At 37.4% G+C, this 19,289-nt stretch overlaps 1 protein-coding gene across 3 annotated transcripts in view; it reads left to right on the forward strand.

Moving 5' to 3' along the window:
- Nucleotides 1-10,820: 10,820 nt before the first annotated feature.
- The window catches only part of LOC121726141 (guanine nucleotide-binding protein G(s) subunit alpha), a 41,127-nt gene continuing 32,658 nt past the window's right edge, over nucleotides 10,821-19,289 (forward strand). Inside the window, exons 1-5 of one of the 3 annotated variants that reach the window (XM_042113383.1) lie at nucleotides 10,821-11,047; nucleotides 11,369-11,545; nucleotides 18,014-18,137; nucleotides 18,267-18,428; nucleotides 18,511-18,594. In XM_042113383.1, coding sequence (XP_041969317.1) covers nucleotides 18,033-18,137; nucleotides 18,267-18,428; nucleotides 18,511-18,594 — 351 coding nt within the window. In that variant the 5' untranslated portion in view covers nucleotides 10,821-11,047; nucleotides 11,369-11,545; nucleotides 18,014-18,032. The remainder of the gene's footprint in view (nucleotides 11,048-11,368; nucleotides 11,546-18,013; nucleotides 18,138-18,266; nucleotides 18,429-18,510; nucleotides 18,595-19,289) is intronic. The other 2 variants (XM_042113377.1, XM_042113391.1) reach the window with 2 other exon arrangements.

Raw genomic sequence — 19,289 nt, forward strand, 5'->3', positions numbered from 1 at the left:
AATACCACTAGGGTACCGCATGTAATGTTTGTACATACAACATGTTTATGTAAATTCATGCCTCTTTTTTTTTCTTTAATTAAGTATCATTTTTTCGAACGATTTTTCGAAGTCTGTGTAGATAACATCTATTTGTCCACCGCGTTCCATATTCTCTAAAATAAAGGAAGTGAAACAGGCTAGATTAGTAGTCGTCGAGCGATGCCTAAGGAAACCGTGCTGTTGGTAGGGGATCGATCGGTGAAGTGTCGGATAAATAAAATTGAGTACACTAATAAAATAATATTTGCTTGCACTTTTTCCACTATATTTTAAAATTGAGTACTACTTTCTCCATTACTTTAGCAGCCGTGTTTAAAATAGAGATGCCCCTGTAATTCTTAACGTCCATACGAGATCCTTTTTTATGTATTGGAACGATATGGGCTACCTTCCATTTCTGTGGGAACGCACCATCACGCAGCGATCGATTTATCAAGATGGTCAATGGAGTAGCTAGAGATTTAGAGCAGCATACCCAAAATAGAGATGGGAGCATATCACTGCCAGGGCCTTTTTTTATATTTAGATTTCGTAAAATACCTTCGACACTCGAGGTCGATACTTGAATGTTAGACACTACATCAGAATTGAAATTTAATGATCTATCAGGAGTAACATTACTAGGCTCGCCGAAAACGCTTTTAAAGTAAGTATTAAAGGCGTCACACATGTCCCTGCCTTCAGTGTATTCTACTCCATCGAGCACTAGCTTTTTAGGGTACGCTGAGCCACCGCGTAGGGCCTTTACATACGTCCAGAATGTCTTAGGGTCAGTTTTCAAATTTTTTTCACAGTCGGATGTAAATTTATTAAAACATTCTTTTTGTACACGACGTTCACGGGACCTCAAAAGTGCGAATTCGTCGTAATCCAAGTTATTACCGAACTTCTTCCAGCGTTTGTGTGCCCTACTCTTCTCTTTAATGATATTAATGAGCGCTGGGGAGTACCAGTTGGGGTACGTGCGTCGCCCGATGGTATTAATAATGGGGACGTGTGATGCGATGCAAGCGTTTATGGTCTCATAAAATATATCTATAGAATCGTGGACTGTTTTAGCAGACAGCAAGGTACTCCAGTCTTGTTTTTGAAAAAGATCATTTAGTACGGGGTAGGGAGCTTTTCTAAAGTTAAACTTTTTTATTATGGCCTCGCGTAACTTAGGAACGCTCAGGTCTAGCACGGTGAAGGCGAACGACGGGTGCGCGCGGTCTTCGGGCAGGAGAATCGCGGAGACCGGGCTCACCAATAACGGCAGGTTGCAAAAGACGAGATCGAGCGTGTTGCCACAGTGAGTTTTTAGCTGGTTGTATTGATGAAATCCGTGGAAGGTTAGCGATTCCATGAGTTTAATTCCGTGGTCCTGGACTTCGACGGGGCCTCTTTTTAAAACCGTGTATCCGTTTAAGTCCCAAGACAAGAACGGGAGGTTTAAATCACCGATAAACATGTAGTAATCGTTTGGATGGAGAGCTAAAGCGCTGCCAACAATCGCGTCGATCGCTTCCAATTCGGCCGGCAGGACGCGAGGGTTCGGGGGAGCATAGACGGCGAGGAGGTGCAGGTCGCGCGCGGCGGCGCAGGCGCGCGCCGTCACGGTGAGCCACAATAGCTCGGCGTGCGGGCGCGCGGCCACGTCGCGCGGCACGGCCCCGAGCGTGCGCCGCACCAGCACCGCGACGCCGCCGCCCGTGCGCTTGCCGCTGGCGGCGGCGTCGCGGTCCGCGCGAAACACGTCGTACCGGTCGTCGCACAGCTCCGCGTCGAATATGTCGCTGTGCAGCCAGCTCTCCGTCAGAACGATAATGTCGTAGTCGTGGCAGAGAATATTGAGCCTTAGGTCCGCGCACTTAGTTCTAAGCCCGCGTACATTTTGATAATAAATGTTTAGGAAGTTGGCACCCATTTAAATATAAGTTTATTATTATCCGTTCGCTCCTCGCTTACTGCATTGTATCGCCTCTTTATAGCTACAATGTACGACGAGTAATTTAAATAATAAAAAATAAAAAGGAAGCTAAAAAAACATAGATGTATCTCTAAATAGTATAAAACAAAGTCGCTTTCCGCTGTCTGTATGTATGTGTGTATGTATGCTTAGATCTTTAAAACTACTCAACGGATTTTGATGCGGTTTTTTTTAATAGATTGAGTGTTTCAAGAGGAAGGTTTATATGTATAACATATGCATAATATGGTAGAGAAACACTGATAATTTTAGAGGTTTCTAATGTTATGTCGTAAATAAATTCATTTTTTTGCGTTTATATTGCAAACGCTGGCTAAACCCTACGAGATAGATCAAAATAATGTATTACAGTATTGTACACTTTAATAAGGTAAACAAAAAAGTCCGCGATGGTATATGTCTATTTCTTAGGGATAACTCACAATAGCCATTTTTGTTCTTCAGTTTTCACTTTTTACGAAAAATAATGGCTTATTTACGAAGCGATTTTAACAATTTACAACATTAACCCTTATCCAAATAAACATGTTTGGAAGCTAAGACATTAAATGTAGATTATAATTGTCTTTTACACTATACAATTTCGATCAATACTTTAGAAGTTTTCAAACGTATAAACTTACGCGGAATCAAAAAATATGTCGCGCGGCGGCGGCCGAGGGACATAGCGGTTACGGCGGAACCGGCCGGGGGCTCTCATAAGCTTCGGGCTTATGTTATTATAGTAGATAGTGTATTTCGTCATTGTGTGGTTGTGCAGACGGTAACGCAGAGGAGCAACCACAGCGCTTTCTTTCAGATATTCATTGTTTCTGGTTCTTTGGTTTCTGAATTGTCGATAAAAATATATTTGACTTGGTTAGAAAAACGGACTTTTGTTTTTGCTTTGCGATTGGGTTATTTGTTGCTTTGTGGGTATTACTATACGATCATGCCTGGAAGACGTCGTCGTTCGAACATAGGTCGTAGTACAGTGAATGCCAAAAGAGCACGTTCAGCAAGAGATGAAGAATCGTCAACGGAACGTGAGACTCGCCTCAGCCAGAATAGTGATAGAAATCGGATACAGAGAGAAAGAGAATCGTCTGTAGAGCGTGAGGCTCGCCTCAGTCGGAAAAATGATAGAATTCGGATACAGAGAGAAAGAGAATCGTCTGTAGAGCGTGAGGCTCGCCTCAGTCGGAAAAATGATAGAATTCGGATACAGAGAGAAAGAGAATCGTCTGTAGAGCGTGAGGCTCGCCTCAGCCAGAATAGTGATAGAAATCGAATACAGAGAGAAAGAGAATCGTCTGTAGAGCGTGAGGCTCACCTCAGCCAGAATAGTGATAGAAATCGAATACAGAGAGAAAGAGAATCATCTGTAGAGCGTGAGGCTCGCCTCAGCCAGGATAGGGATAGGCATCGAATACAGAGAGCAAGAAAATCATCCGCACAGACACATAGCAGGAACAAAACGAACAACCAAACAGCCACAGACCCGAGAGAGTAACTAATTCATGGGTAAATAAAGAAAATTCTGCCAATTTTTGCGAAACTTTTATCGTTTACGCAGCACAATAGGAAAAATCACCCGATTTTGAAACATTCTTCATTGGTGCTCCACTTCTATTGGTCTTAGCGTGATAATATATTATAGGCTACATCCTACTAATATTATAAAGGCGAAATATTGTTTGGATGTATGGATGTGTGGATGTATGGATGTTTGTTACTCTTTCACGCAAAAACTACTGAACGGATTTTAATGAAACTTTACAATAATATAGCTTATACATCAGAATAACACATAGGCTACAATTTTAACCAACTTTCAAAATGGGGGAGGTGTTATGTTCGTTTTCTTATATTCAACGATTACTCCGCCGTATGTTACCCGATTTTTATATTCACAAAAGTGGTGATCTGATGAAGGATCCATAAGTAATCGAGGGAACTCCTCAAAACTTATAGGGAAACGTGTGGTGACTTCGGTTTCGTGAGAAGTATTTTAAGCATATGCTACCAACAAGTAAGATTTTGCACCGAGATATACCTGGTATACCGTGGTTCGGAAGGTGCTGAGAGAACTCCTGATTCTTTATAGATACAAGTTTGGGAGTTTCAGCGTTGTTTTAAGAACAGGAACCATATGCTACTATGCAAATTACATTCATCATCATCATCATCATCATCATCATTACCATATTATACCATTTCATAGTCTTTTAGATCGAGACTCGAGTTTGTCAAGCGATAATTAAAAAAAATCTTTATTTTATTTCTAAAAATAGTTTGACTATAGGCTATATTATATAATATATTATCACGCTAAGACTAATACGACCGAAGAAACTCAGGAAAATGCGGGAAAAACGGGGAAAATATTTTTTATGGGAAAATGTACGGTTTCTGTAAAATTCCTAATTTACGCGGGCGAAGCCGCGCGGGACATCTAGTTATATTATATATTAATGCTGGAGACCGCCACTTCCACAAACTAATGTAAGGTTTAATAATATTAAAATGCCTAAAGTTAGTCAGTAGGATTAAGTATTTCGAGCGAGTAAAAGTCCCGAAAGATATAATATAATGATTTAATGTAACGACGAAATGTCGGTAGTACGAAAAATTTTTAACCGATCGACTATCGCATAGAAACTGGTAAACAAGACCGCCCGCTGTTAAAGTACATGCGCTCATTACGGGTGCACTCTTTGGACTTAAACATTTTAAGTAGAATATACCAGTGTTTGGTTTCTTGTAGAAGTAATTTAATAATGTGTGAACAGAGCGTATTTTTAAAATATGACGTATATTTTCAATAGTTCTTAAATAATGAGGGATTTTCCTATATTTTTAATTTGATTGTCAAACAGTTTCCATTTTAGTAACTAGATGGCGTATAGGCAGACAACTATCGGTAATACCAGGGAATACCATCAATAATTGCTACAAAACTGGGCAAAATAATGTAAAACTTGATACATTTCAACTTGAAAAAGACGCAATAATATCCCAATGAATACGATAATAAAGTTATTATAACGATGTTTTAGCTAAAATTCACGGAAGAAATAGCCCTACTGGTTTTGACAACATCTTACCTGCACTTGTGCAAGATAACGGATATTTAATGGCTAATATTTGACCAATAATGTTTATCAAAAACCCAAATAACACAATTTGGGAAAAAATAATAAAAACCACACCAACAATAAAAAGTAAAAGAAGTTTGAAAGTGACATGCCCGCCAAAACTCTTTCAGTTGTCAAGTTTCAGTTTGACAAGTTTTTATTATGTCAGCGTGTTCCTAAACTATTACCAGTGTACTGGCCTAATCGCTTAGGCCAATGATCGCTTAGGTTTAAGATATTTTGATTTATGTCACACTTAACAGTACACTGATATTTTTTGGAAACACAACCCATATGTAGTCAGTGATGCCAACCTGCAGATAATTTCAGATCGGTGAGGAACCAATAGAAAATCTAGAAGAGATTGTTAAAATTAAAATTAAAAAATATAAATGAAAATCCCTCATTAATTATTATTGAATATTTTTGTGTATTTAAAAATTACATCGTCAACCACCCATCTCTGAAGATAAAAAAAAATTGTATGTAATTTTAATTAAGTAAATATAATATTTTCTTTGATAAACAGATTATAATTATAGAGTACCTATACAGATTTGTATTTATTGTAATAAAGAAGTAAGAATAAAAAACTAAATAAGTAAGTTGTTTAGGTATTAAGAGTTTAATTTTAGTTTATTATTTTATTGATATTGTAATTATTACAAAATTATTTTTGTCGTTTAATTTAAAAAAATGTATTAATTTTAAATAATTATTTTCTTTCAAAAAACAGGGGAGGTGTAGTGTGCGGCTCACCTCCCTGCTATATAAGTTAAAGTAATTAGTTATTAAGTCAGTAATTAAACATATTTCGCAGTGACAACTCTTTTAATCAGTCTCCCCTAAGCCGCACATTGCAATGTGTGGCTTAGGGGAGACTGAGTCTATGATTAAATTTATTAATTAAAGTCTATGATTAACACTTTTATTACATGAATTATTCAGACCGACTCCTTTGTTATGTCCTAGTAAGTAGGACATAACATTACACGCTTTTGACGCGTATACACCGATATTTAAAGGCTCTCTCCAGTCTATAGTACCTGAATCGGTGACATTGACGGGAGCGCTGCTGGTAAAGAGGAACTGCCAAACACTCATGTCAAAAATTACGTTTTTCTATGATAGAAGCGTTTAGTTCCTTTTCTCGCCACGTTCAAATAAAGCCTTGTCGAACTGTACCAGGTACCTGGGCATTTTCAAAAAAATGTGTACCCCGGGTTTTTACCTTGTCCTTGACTTCGCTACAGATTATTTGTAAAAAATTACATACTAACATTTTGTAATTTTAATGTAGGAGCAAAAACAAGTTTTCTTTTATTAAAATACATTCACGTTTGTATAAAATTTTATTTAGTATGAGATTTATAAGGATTTTTAAGTACCGAAAACTATTAAATTCACCTGTCCCCTTCCCAGAAGTTGTAACAAAATCTTTAATATAGATTCCAAAATACTTAATGTATCAATTGAATGTCTTGTTATTGAAAAATCTAACATAATTTAACTACAAATTAATTTTATACGTGGGAGAGCCATGCTTCGGCACGAATGGGCCGGCTCGACCGGATAAATACCACGTTCTCACAGAAAACCGGCGTGAAACAGCGCTTGCACTGCGTTTCGCCGAGTGAGTGAGTTTACCGGAGGCCCAATCCCCTAACCCCTACCCTATTCCCTTCCCTACCCTCAACTATTCCCTTCCCTTCCCTTCCCTACCCTCCCCTATTACCCTATTCCCTCTTAAAAGGTCGGCAACGCACTTGCAGCTCTTCTGATGCTGCGAGTGTCCATGGGCGATGGAAGTTGCTTTCCATCAGGTGACCCGTTTGCTCGTTTGCCCCCTTATTTCATTAAAAAAAAAAATTATAATCATGAAAAAACAACCCGAACGGAATTTTCTGTTTAGTGACCGTTTTTTTTTAGTTTTATAAACATACTACAAAAATATTTTCGGCACTAAATGATAGCACTATATTTCATTGTACATCGAGAAACTCCAATTTGAATTTAGTAGTTAAAAATCTGCTACAAGACGCGGACGCAGGTTGGACGGTTCTTCAGGAACGGTTTATTTGTTCAGATAAGTGACCATATTTTGTAAGCATTATTATACTTTCTCCAACTGTTTTACTGTTGAGACGTTGCAAAATTAGCTTAGTATTTAGTATAAAAAATAAAATTGTGATAACTATTATCGGATATTTACAAACACTTTAAAAGTAAAAGAAAGTAATATTACGTGACTTCCGATTTGTGACTTTTCGTTTGGTCACATATAATGGAACGGACAAGTCACCACAGGCGGAAAGCATAAGGCTTAGTTCACATTTTAAATAAATTATTTTTTTTATCACAGATTTTATTAAGAAAATTGGAGATTTTTAAACTGGTACGATTAACTTACAATTAATATATTTTTTATTACTTATGTGTTAAGGTGACGCCGCGTTAAAGTAAAAAACCGTTTTGGATATGTTTTAGATTGCTAGTTTTCTATGAAAGGCCGGCCCGGCCTCTCACAAAGAACAAGCAATGGCACAGCAAAAAATGGAAAGGGCGTAAGCGACAAAATAGTTTTTGTCGCGTAATTTAAAAACCATAAATACATTTCATATAAGCTATGGTCAAATTAAAGTGTATGCTTGAATCAATCCATGTATAAATTTTGGAAGCTTAAATCACTCTCCTCTGTTGGAAAAATAGAAATCCTTTTTTACACAGGTCTTTTTGATTGATTATTCTGTGTTATAAAAGTTGTCAAATCGTGTTATGCTATGGGTAAATCAAAGACAAAGACATTATGGATTCTGACAATGAACTTTAATTTCTTAGCTTTAGTCATTGCTGAAAAAAATCGATATCGCTACAACCAAATTATCAAGGCTTTCCTTAACAATAACAAATATACTTACTATTTAAAATTTAAGTACCTAAAAGTTTTATTTTTTTAAATAATTTTGATTTTATTTCCACTACTTTTCTATCAGTAAAGTTGAAAATCATTTTGTGTCATTGATATTTGCAGATTTATAATAACTAGACATCATATAATGTCACTTTTTAGGCGATAGTGCATATTTTGGCAATTTTTTGTTGATAGTGCATATTTCGGTAGTTTAACTTCCAAGGGCATTAAGATTGCAATCGGAAAATGTTGGTAGAAAATTATTATTGGCGTATAATAAATAAATAAAAAGTCTTTATTTCAAGAAATTAACAATCCTGGATTTTATGAAATTATAAAAATTGGCGCTTTTATTAATGTCACTACCGGAAAAGTCTTCAAAAAAATAATAAATTTTAATATTAAGTGACTTTTGATTGTGCATATTTTGTACATATTTCGACCATTTTTCGTGCATTATTGCATGGATATTTCGGCACTTTGATCGTGCATATAATCCGATGTCATTAATAACTTAGAAATTCGTAGACATGTGAACACATCTTTATGATTATGAGATGTTCGTCCCTCTAATTATTGAAGTTAAATCTATGAAATCAAAGAATTTTTTACTTTTATAAGTAGTGCAACAACAAAAATGTTTAAATAAAAGGTTTTTGTGTTATAAAAACTTCTTTAAATATGTTAAATATTACTTACTCATGTAAAAAAATGAAAAATAACCTAGTGGGTAGGTCACATAGTCACACTATGGATTAGAAATAATTCATACTCTTGTTGATCCTTGAAATTATCAATATTTTTTTTAATAAACAATTAAATATGCATTTCACTAGATTAAATAAACGAAGAAATCCATTTATTGCTGTATTTTTTTGTATTAAATTATATTTTACATTTAGTCGCACAACGGAATCTGTTTCGTCGAAAATTCGATTTTGTTTCAATAATATCAGAATAATATAACGTTTTTAGCGTTATTTTTAACTTATTCCATTAGTTCAATATTTTTCCTTGTAAGTATATGACATTCAAATAAAGGTAAATAAATGACCTTAAAAAATATAGACATATTTTTGCAAGGGTACACGTTTTTTTGAAAATGCCCACCTACACTATTGTCAATTTTAGGGTTCCGTAGCCAAATGGCAAAAAACAGAACCCTTATAGATTCGTCATATTTGTCTGTCTCTCTGTCTGTCCATCCGTATGTCACAGCCACTTTTCTCCGAAACTATAAGAGCTATAGTATTGAAATTTGGTAAGTAGATTTAGTCTTGATGTAGTCTGTGAACCGCATTAAGATTTTGATGCAAAAATAGAAAAATTATTAAAAATTTTAGGGGTCCCCATAGGTACAACTGAAACAAAAATTTTTTTTTTCATCTTAGCTATGCGTGTGGGGGCTCAGGTGTGGGGTATCTATGGATGTCTTGAAAAATCATATTGAGGTTTCTAATATCATTTTTTTCTAACCTGAATAGTTTGCGAGAGAGACTCTTCCAAGTGGTAAAATGTGTTTCCCTCCCCCCCCCCTCTCATTTCTAAAGTAGGGGCATGATAAGTCTAAAAAATATATAATGTACATTTCTATAAAAACTACCAACGAAAATTGGTTTGAACGAAATCTAGCAAGTAGTTCATTTTATACGTCATAAATCAATGAGTTTCTAAAATACTAGAGTAAACTTCCAATCTAGTTACGTTAGTAACATAGAATATCATTGTCATAAATGGTAAACCTAAAACCAAAAAAAAAATATTATCATCTAACCCATAGACATAATATATACTGTCGTATAACCTATGCGTGTGGGATATCTATGGATAGGTCTTCAAAAATCATACCTATTGAAGTTTTTAATATATATATTTTTTTAACCTGAATAGTTTGCGAGAGAGACTCTTCCAAAGTGGTAAAATTTGTGTCCCCCCACTCTAATTTCTAAAGTAGGGGCATTATAAGTCTAAAAATATATGATGTACATTACTATAAACACTACCAACGAAAATTGGTTTGAACGAAATCTAGCAAGTAGTTTTTAGGGTTCCGTAGCCAAATGGCAAAAAAACGGAACCCTTATAGATTCGTCATGTCTGTCTATCTGTCTGTCTGTCCGTCCGTATGTCACAGCCACTTTTCTCCGAAACTATAAGAGCTATACTATTGAAACTTTGTAAGTTTCGTAAGATGTAGTCTGTGAACCGCTTTAAGATTTTGATACAAAAATTGGAAAATTATTCAAAAAATTTTAGGGGTCCCCATAGATACAACTGAAACAAAAAAAACATTTTTTCATCTAACCTATGCGTGTGGGGTATCTATGGATAGGTCTTCAAAAATCATATTGAAGTTTCAAATATATATTTTTTCTAACCTGAATAGTTTGCGAGATAGACTCTTCCAAATTGGTAAAATGTGTGCCCCCCCCCCCCCCCCCCCCTCTAACTTCTAAAGTACCATGATAAGTCTAAAAAAGTATATGATATACATTACTATAAAATATCTACCAACGAAAATTGTTTTGAACGAGATCTAGCTAGTAGTTTTTTTTATACGCCATAAATTGTAAACCTTAAATTAACTTCCATTAAATAACTGAAATTATATAAAAATAAATTAGAAACCTTTAAATTTCATAAAAATAAACCTTATTGCTGCTGCGGAACCCTTCATGGGCGAGTCCAACTCGCACTTAGTTGGTTTTTTTTTTTCATCTCACCAATCACCATAAAAAAAATATAATGATTTATGGTTAAGGCGACATGTTGATTTTTGTGTTGGTTCTGTGAAGCCGATACGGATTGCTGTCATTTCTACAAAAATGTCTTTGTAGTTATCAGGGTGTAGGTCATTTAATTTTGTAGTCATAATAAGTAAATCGTGTTATTTTTTGTATAAAAGTATCAATAGCAGACGGAAGCGGATTCAGATCACCCAAATCGAGGGTGTGTATGTAGTGAATAGTGATGTTCATCAATGTACTAAAATTGCACCTATCCAAAATTGTATGCTATTTATAAATATTATTTTTCCTCCTTTACTTTTCTTTAAAAAGTATCACTAAGGACCATTCCGTAAATCACTCGCGAAAGTTTCCAAAAATTTATATGTACAACGGTGCCATCGCGAAACGATTAGGATCTTCGCAAACGAAGGTTGCCATTTTTTGTATCGTATATATCGCGTTCGTCAAACGTTTTGGGCGTGATCTAGCACCGGTCGCCCCGTCCATCGCGGCGGGCTCGCGCTGCGGCCGCGCTCGGGCCGCAGTCGCCGGAACGGGGGAGGAGCGAGCTACGAGAGTGTCAAGTGCCGAGTGTTTTCAGGTAGAGATGCGACTGGCGTCGTCGTGGAGATAATAACAGTGCGGTGCGAGAGGATGTGGGCGCAGTGAGCGGACACGGCGACACCACGGCTTCCTCTGCGGCGGGCGGCGCGCGGGGAGCCGAGTCTCCTTCGCAACCCAACCAGGACACGGTGGACAACGCAACCCCGACCTGCTGGTAAATCTTCATCAATTTCAAGTGTAGCGAGCCCTGTCCGAATAAACATGGTATGAAAACTCAATAACGATTATAATTTTAATGAACAGTATATTTTGTTTTGTCATGGGCCAACATGTTAAATGTCTTCTTTCTAATGAGAAAAGAATTATCAAAATCTGTGCATAAATGACTAAGTTATCTGCATACTAAGATAAAAAAGCATACATATTATACATGTATACAGACGAATTGAGAAACCTCCTTTTTTTAATGGGATTTAAATAGATAAATTTTGTTATATCAAAATTTGCCTTACTTAACCTATTTTTGATTCTTGGAAATCTATTGTTGTCGTGGTCACCGGTGTCCTTATGGGGCTTGATGGGTTAAACACATAATATATAATACTAGTTTTTTTGCTTACATGGAATCTGTAAAATCATTATGTACTTTATTATTATTTATTTATATTTAAAAACTAAGGAACAGTAACTGTGTTAAAAAATTTGTTCGGTTCTACAAAATGTGACCCAAATACATGCATATTATTTGGGAAAAAGAGACCAAAACACATGCAAGAATTTTGTGTAATTATAGAAGTGACAATTATTATCAATCACTTTATTTTGTCACTTTTGAATGAAGTGTTTCGTAACTATTGCCATATTATTTTAGTGTGCAAAAAGAACCTTGAGAACCAAGTTGGGATGTTACGTTTCCTTAGTTTTTATTATTCGTAGTTTACACTTTATGCAATTTACAAAGGCGGGCTTAATGCCTTTTGGCATTCTCTACCAACGTTACTTTATTCTTCTCTGTTAAAATAATATTATTATATTCCTCGTCCACTTGTAGAGATAACTGAATATTTAATTAACAACTTTACAGCTGCTTTACATTATGACACATACACTGCTACTGTTCCTGTCTTCAGACCAAGCAGAGACATTAGTCCATTAACTGTTAAGTATTAAGCCGTAATACAGCCACAAGTTATAGTAATGCTAGTAAATATAGTAATGCAGTTTTGTACTTTTTGACGGGATCTTTAGTGTTGTCGATCGGTTGATTGTATAAAGTCGGCACTACATATAGGCGAACGCGTTGGCCGACGCGTTGGGCGACGCGCTGGCTCAATGTGTAGAACAGGCGAAATACCTACCGCCAACGCGCGAACGCCCGTTCTACACATTGGGCCAGCGCGCCGGCCAACGCGTTCGCCTATATGTAGTGCCGACATAAGGTGTTAATTTGATTAGCTACATGGGTCCTCCAGTCTACTTGATAACTCATGATTTATGGCATATTTTAGTGACAAATTGGCTCTGAAATTTTTTCTCTTTCTCACGGTTGTAAAATGGCAGCCATTTTAGTTTTTCTCGGGCTTGCACATTAATCTGACCAGTACTTCTCATGTAAATATCCTATGAAGATAAAAAAGGTCTCATTTGATATTTGATAGCTAAACTTGTGGACTATGCTTACACAGGCAATATGTTATAAGTTTCGTGACATTAAAAGACGGACACCGGTGTCGGGAGACACACATATAATAATTAATATGCATAATATTAGTACGTCAAACTTACTAGACTGTAAACTACATCATAGGAGTAAGATATTTTTTGAGCATCAATTTACATGTATGTCATATTATTTGAATAAAAAGTATTCCTCATTTTTGTGGATACTAATATTATAAATGCGACAGTGTGTCTGCCCAAACCGCTGAACTAATATTGCTGAAATTTAATATGGAGATACGTCGAGTCCCGGGAAAATACAATGGGTACTTTTTATCCCGAAAAAATGTACGGTTCTCGCACGATTAACGAATTGTTGCGGGCGTCATCTAGTTGTACATATTATACTCAAACAGACTGTGATGAAAACTGCCACTATAAGAACACCTCAACACCGGCAAACCAATACTACTATTGCATGGATAAACTCTGAGCTCCATTTTTTTTAGTTACATTATAAAATAAATGAGTTTTAAATTTAATCCAGCTGTCATAAAATTAGGAAAATAATAATGTAATAATGTAAAGACACCTGGGTAGGAATATCGAGACTAGATATTATAATGTTATTTAGGGGGGGGGGGGGCTGCCCACAGGGGCAGGGGCATTTTTATAGATAAAAGTACTAGATAATATACAGATATTATCTAGTACTTTTATCTATAAAAATCAAAAATTAAGAAAACTATTTTTGCCATTTGTTTGCAATACAATATTTTTACAACTAAAAATTATAAATTTTTTATTCTTTATAAACACCAAACTTATAAAAAATCTGATTTGCCTCGTACTTTTAACTCGTACCGTTCACCCATTTATGTGCCACATGTCTTCAATCGGATTCACATCCGTAGACCGCGCTGGCCTCTCCACCTGGGCTACGCCAGCGTCGTTTAGGTAATAATGCCCGATTTTTTTACTCTATGGATGCGCATAAAATTGAAGTTGCTACCTAAAACTGTGCAAAAGGCACACCATGCAGTTCCAGGATGGCTGTGCTATAGCCCTGTACTCTCAAAGTACCATCATCAATAATCATCAGCTCCGTGCGGGTTCCAAATCATATGCCACTCCAAACCATTACGAAGCCTGTTTCCGTTAAGTTTGATGGCCTATAGCATTCCTTACGATTTATCCACATTCTTTATCGCCTGTCAACCAAATGTACACAGAATTTGCTCCCATCACTGTACAGCACCAGATTTCATTCACTTGTCAAGTTTTGATGTTCACGCGCAAATCTTAGCCTGGCTCTGCTGGCGGTGTCCAGTCTCAAGTTTTGGTGCCCTTACAGGCACTTTTGAGTTTAATTTAACTTCTATAAGTATTCTTCTTACTGTACAATCACTTACACGTACATCTCGGACCTGTTCCGACAGGTTTCGTGTCTGCATAGCAGTTTGAGGTCGATTTCTCAAGGTTTGTTTCTTTACAAAATGGTCATCCTGAACCATTGTCACCCGATATCTGCCCTGTTCTCGTCTCCGAACGTAAGATCGAGTCTCTGTGGCGTTGAAAGTTACGATGGACCACAAAAGCCGACACTTAAGGCCTGACTGACCGAACGGTAGGTGTGGCCTTTTTCTATCGTGGTTACAACTCTAGCTATCGCAGATGCTGGGAAATCACTAATTTTGTATCTAAGCAATGTGTTCTTCCAAAAACCAAACAATCAAGTAATCTGAGCCTACCTTGCACTCCGCTAAAACGCCATTCTTATCAGGCACACTTACAACGTCAATCATCCAAAAACACTTTTTAGGGCATAATTGATATAAAAACCTGTCAACTTGCCAGCTTTGTTCAATATTTTATTTCTTAAATTAGCTTAGTAACTATAAAAAAGGATTTCACTCAGCCCGACCCACTTGAGTCCAAGTTGTGGCCCTTTTTACCTATGTTCCTCTAATTTTGCCAGTGTGTGTAGATTCGTCATGTCTGTCTGTCTGTCTGTCCGTCCTTATGTCACAGCCACTTTTCTCCGAATCTATAAGAGATATACTATTGAAACTTGGTAAGTAGATGTAGCATTAAGATTTTGATAGAAAAATGGAAAAATATTAAAAATTTTAGGGGTCCCCATAGGCACAACTGAAACAATTTTTTTTATCTAATGTATGCGTGTGGGGTATCTATGGATAGGTCTTCAAAAATCATATTGAGGTTTCTATTATCATTTTTTTCTAACCTAAATAGTTTGCAATAAAGACTCTTTCAAAGAAGTAAAATGTGCCCTTCTAACTTCTAAAGTAAGGACATGATAATTCTAAAAATATAAAAACTACCAACGAAAAGTGGTTTGAACGAGATCTAGCAAGTAGTTTTTTTATACGTCATAAATGGTAAACCTTAATTTAACTTTTATTAAATCAACTGAAATTAAAAAAAAATCAAAAACCTTTTAATTTCATAAAAAAAAAACCGGCCAAGTGCGAGTCGGACTCGCGCATCGAGGGTTCCGACAGCTTAAAGGTATTATAGACCTGAGTATTTGGTATGAATTTCAATTTAATACCTCTACGCGTTTATGAGGAAATGGGTAGTAAGTTTAAAATTATTAAAAAAAAAAATATTATGTGATGTAACTAAAAATTTATGGTTTTCGTAATTTTTCCTTTATCTATGCTATAAGACGTTGCTTCGTACCAAATTTCAAGATTCTGAGTTCACGGGAAGCACCCTGTAGGTTTTGATTCCCTTGCAAGTGTCGAAAATTTGCGGCATAAACGGCTGTATCTTTTGATTGCGTTGGCTTAGAAGTTTGATTTTTTCACAGCTTCAAGGGACAGTAGACCTGAGTAATTGATATAAATTTCAGCTTCATACCTCCACGCGTTCCTGAGAAAAAGGTTCTTGACAGACGGACGGACGGACAGACGGACAACAAAGTGATCCTATAAGGGTTCCGTTTTTTCCTTTTGAGGTACGGAACCCTAATAAACTTATTGCTGCTGCGGAACCACAGTGCGGAACCCTTCATAGGCGCGTCCAACTCGCACTTTGCCGGTTTTTTAGGAAGTAAGTTAAAGATACTAAACAATACTTTAGGATGTGTAATTGTGTATGTGTTCCTTATATAGATTTGACCGTGAAAGTAGCAACCCTGGAATACTGAGTAAGTATATTAAAATTGTTGTTAACATCGTTTTTTTTTATGAAATAAAGGGGCAAACGAGCAAACGGGTCACCAGATGGAAAGCAACTTCCGTCGCCCATGGACACTCGCAGCATCAGAAGAGCTGCAAGTGCGTTGCCGGCCTTTTAAGAGGGAATAGGATAATAGGGGAGGGTAGGGAAGGGAAGGGAAGGGAATAGGGAGGGTAGGGAAGGGAATAGGGTAGGGGATTGGGCCTCCGGTAAACTCACTCACTCGGCGAAACACACGCAAGCGCTGTTTCACGCCGGTTTTCTGTGAGAACGTGGTATTTCTCCGGTTGAGCCGGCCCATTCGTGCCGAAGCATGGCTCTCCCACGTATAAATATATACGTTTTATATGTTAAGGCATATTTTACAGAAAAATGGAAGTCATAAGGTAAATCTTTCAGTGCTACTTCTGTTACTGTCAAGTGTCAACTCTATACAAGGCACACATTTGCACACTAAAGTATTTATATTTTATACTTTGTTTTGTTTCATTCTGTATTTAAGAGAGATAGAAAAGTATGCGGTACGCCGCCATAAGCAAATGGAGTACTTCTGATTTGTGATAATTGCATATATTATTAATTACTAGCTATTTGACCGAGCTTTGCTCGGTATTCGATAAAACACGAATAAAATGACATTTTCCAAAAATGCTTCCTAGCTAGATCGATTTATCGCCCCCGATACCCTCCTTATAAATCCCGATACCAACCAAAATAAACTATAGTTAGATTTGGTTGTTCTTCTGCTCTAAACATAATTCCGTTTGAGAATTATGTCTAAATAGCCACGATTTTTTTATAATAATAATTACGTTTACAATTATTTTGAGGTTAGACTTAAGAACTACCTTTTTCCCGACTGCGGTGTGGCCTACAAGTGTATATTCAGCGATCTCGTTTCTAATTATTTCAATTTTTCCTAGAGTATTACCCAAATAATAGACCGAATGCGAATGATCGCCGGCTGTCAGAACATAACGAAACTAAAATATATTGATCTTTTTTTTGTGGCTATTTATAGACACATTTCTAATGATTTTCGCTGCCTTAAAATATTAGGGAATTTTTGCTACTAATGGCATATCGGGACGCCACCGCCAACCTGGTACAATTTGGCCATTGTTCTTTCATGAAAATCGTTGGAGCCGATTCTGAGATTAAAATTATATCTATACTAATATTATAAATGAGAAAGTATCTCTGTCTGTCTGTCTGTCTCGCTTTCACGCCAAAACTACCGAACCGGTTGTAATGAAATTTTGTACACAGATAGTCTAAAGGCTGAGAAAGGACATAGGCTACTTTTTAACTTGAAAAAGGGTTGTAAGAGGGTGAAAATGCGTAAATTTGTTCAAATTAAGTTAATTCCAAATTTAATTCCAAAAATTCATAATAGATGGCCCCGTGCCGTCTCCTACATCGCACAAGTGCTTACTCAAACGTGTTACTATAAGGGGTGGTAAGGATGAAAACTCTTATTCGTTTTTATTGAAGTATTGAGATTGAGAAGAGTCGATGGTCGACTTTGACCCCACTCCCCAGTTTTTAACCCCCTACGCATATGAATTTTTTGGCAAATTTAATTTAGACCTTATGACTGAATAATTTGCCAAAAAAATCAACTTACTGCACTTATCGTAAGGACGGCAGAACTGTGTGTGTGTGAAAGTGTATATATATATATATATATATATATATATATATATATATATATATATATATACACTTTTTATGCACCAGAACATTACAAAATCGTGTTATATTTGAGAGCTTCACGAACAAACAGAAACCGACTCCACGGTGTGACTCGTTGCAGGTGGGCTGCGTGGTCGGCCATGGGGTGCTTCGGCTCCCCCGGCGCCAAGAGCGGTGAAGACGATGCCAAGTCGCAGAAGCGGCGGAGCGACGCCATCACCCGCCAGCTCCAGAAGGACAAACAGGTGCGAACCCGGCCGAATCCGGCATCCGCGCAGAACGATCCGGCACGAAATCTCCCCGAAGCCCGAGCTTCGAAGGTTTAGGCTACGAAAAGACAATCGAAATCGTAATACGTGCGCCAATCTCCGCAGGTGTACCGCGCCACGCACCGGCTGCTGCTGCTAGGCGCGGGCGAGTCGGGCAAGTCCACCATCGTGAAGCAGATGCGCATCCTGCACGTCAACGGCTTCTCCGACAAGGAGCGCCGCGAGAAGATCGAGGACATCAAGAAGAACATCCGCGACGCGATCCTGGTGAGTGGCGCGCCCGGCCCCGCCCCGCGTCGCCCCGCCCGCCCGCACGCACGCACTTAACCGCGACGTACTCTCGTTTCAGACGATAACGGGCGCCATGAGTACGCTGACGCCGCCCATCCCGCTGGAGAAGGCCGAGAACAAGGCGCGCGTCGACTACATACAGGTGGGCGTGCCCTCTCACATCTATCGCTTAAAATACGTACCAACTCCTGCGCTATCGTTCTTGAGTAAGTTTTAGAAATACACGTACTCACTTTAGAAAACGTTTGTAAGTGCCTATAATGATTTATTTATTGAAATATAATTTAATAGAAGTAATGTTAATTTATTTATTTATACAAATTTTGACAGCTAGGAGGCCCGGTGCTCTCCTTTACTTTTAAATAATATCAGTATATTATCGAGACAGTATTATAATAAACACACCGACATGGTCAGGGATATTTCAACGTTTAATTGAAATATCCCTGACCATGTTGGTTTATAATCTATACATCTATACATACATACATAAAATTCTGTTTGTAATATTGAAGGAACGTTTTTTACTAGATGCATATGAATAGGGCCCGGGAAAATATTGTTACGGTACACGGTATACGGACATGTGGTGCCATCTAGCGGCAAACCACCGAAACTGATACACACCGGGGACACACTACACATAAATCCCCTACTCGAAACTAGATGGCGCTAGGTGGTACATGCTGGAGCCTCCTAGAAAGTTCCCATACTTGTTTACTGGTTTACGTGAATCGGGAACTTTCTGGAATTCGTCTCGCCATATAAAAAGCCGCAGGTAGACGGCCCGGCAATTCAGTTCAGTTCGAGTGATCTTCAAGGCGACAACAAGTGATC

The sequence above is a fragment of the Aricia agestis genome, chromosome 1 (assembly GCF_905147365.1).
Source record: "Aricia agestis chromosome 1, ilAriAges1.1, whole genome shotgun sequence".
NCBI lineage: Eukaryota > Metazoa > Arthropoda > Insecta > Lepidoptera > Lycaenidae > Aricia > Aricia agestis.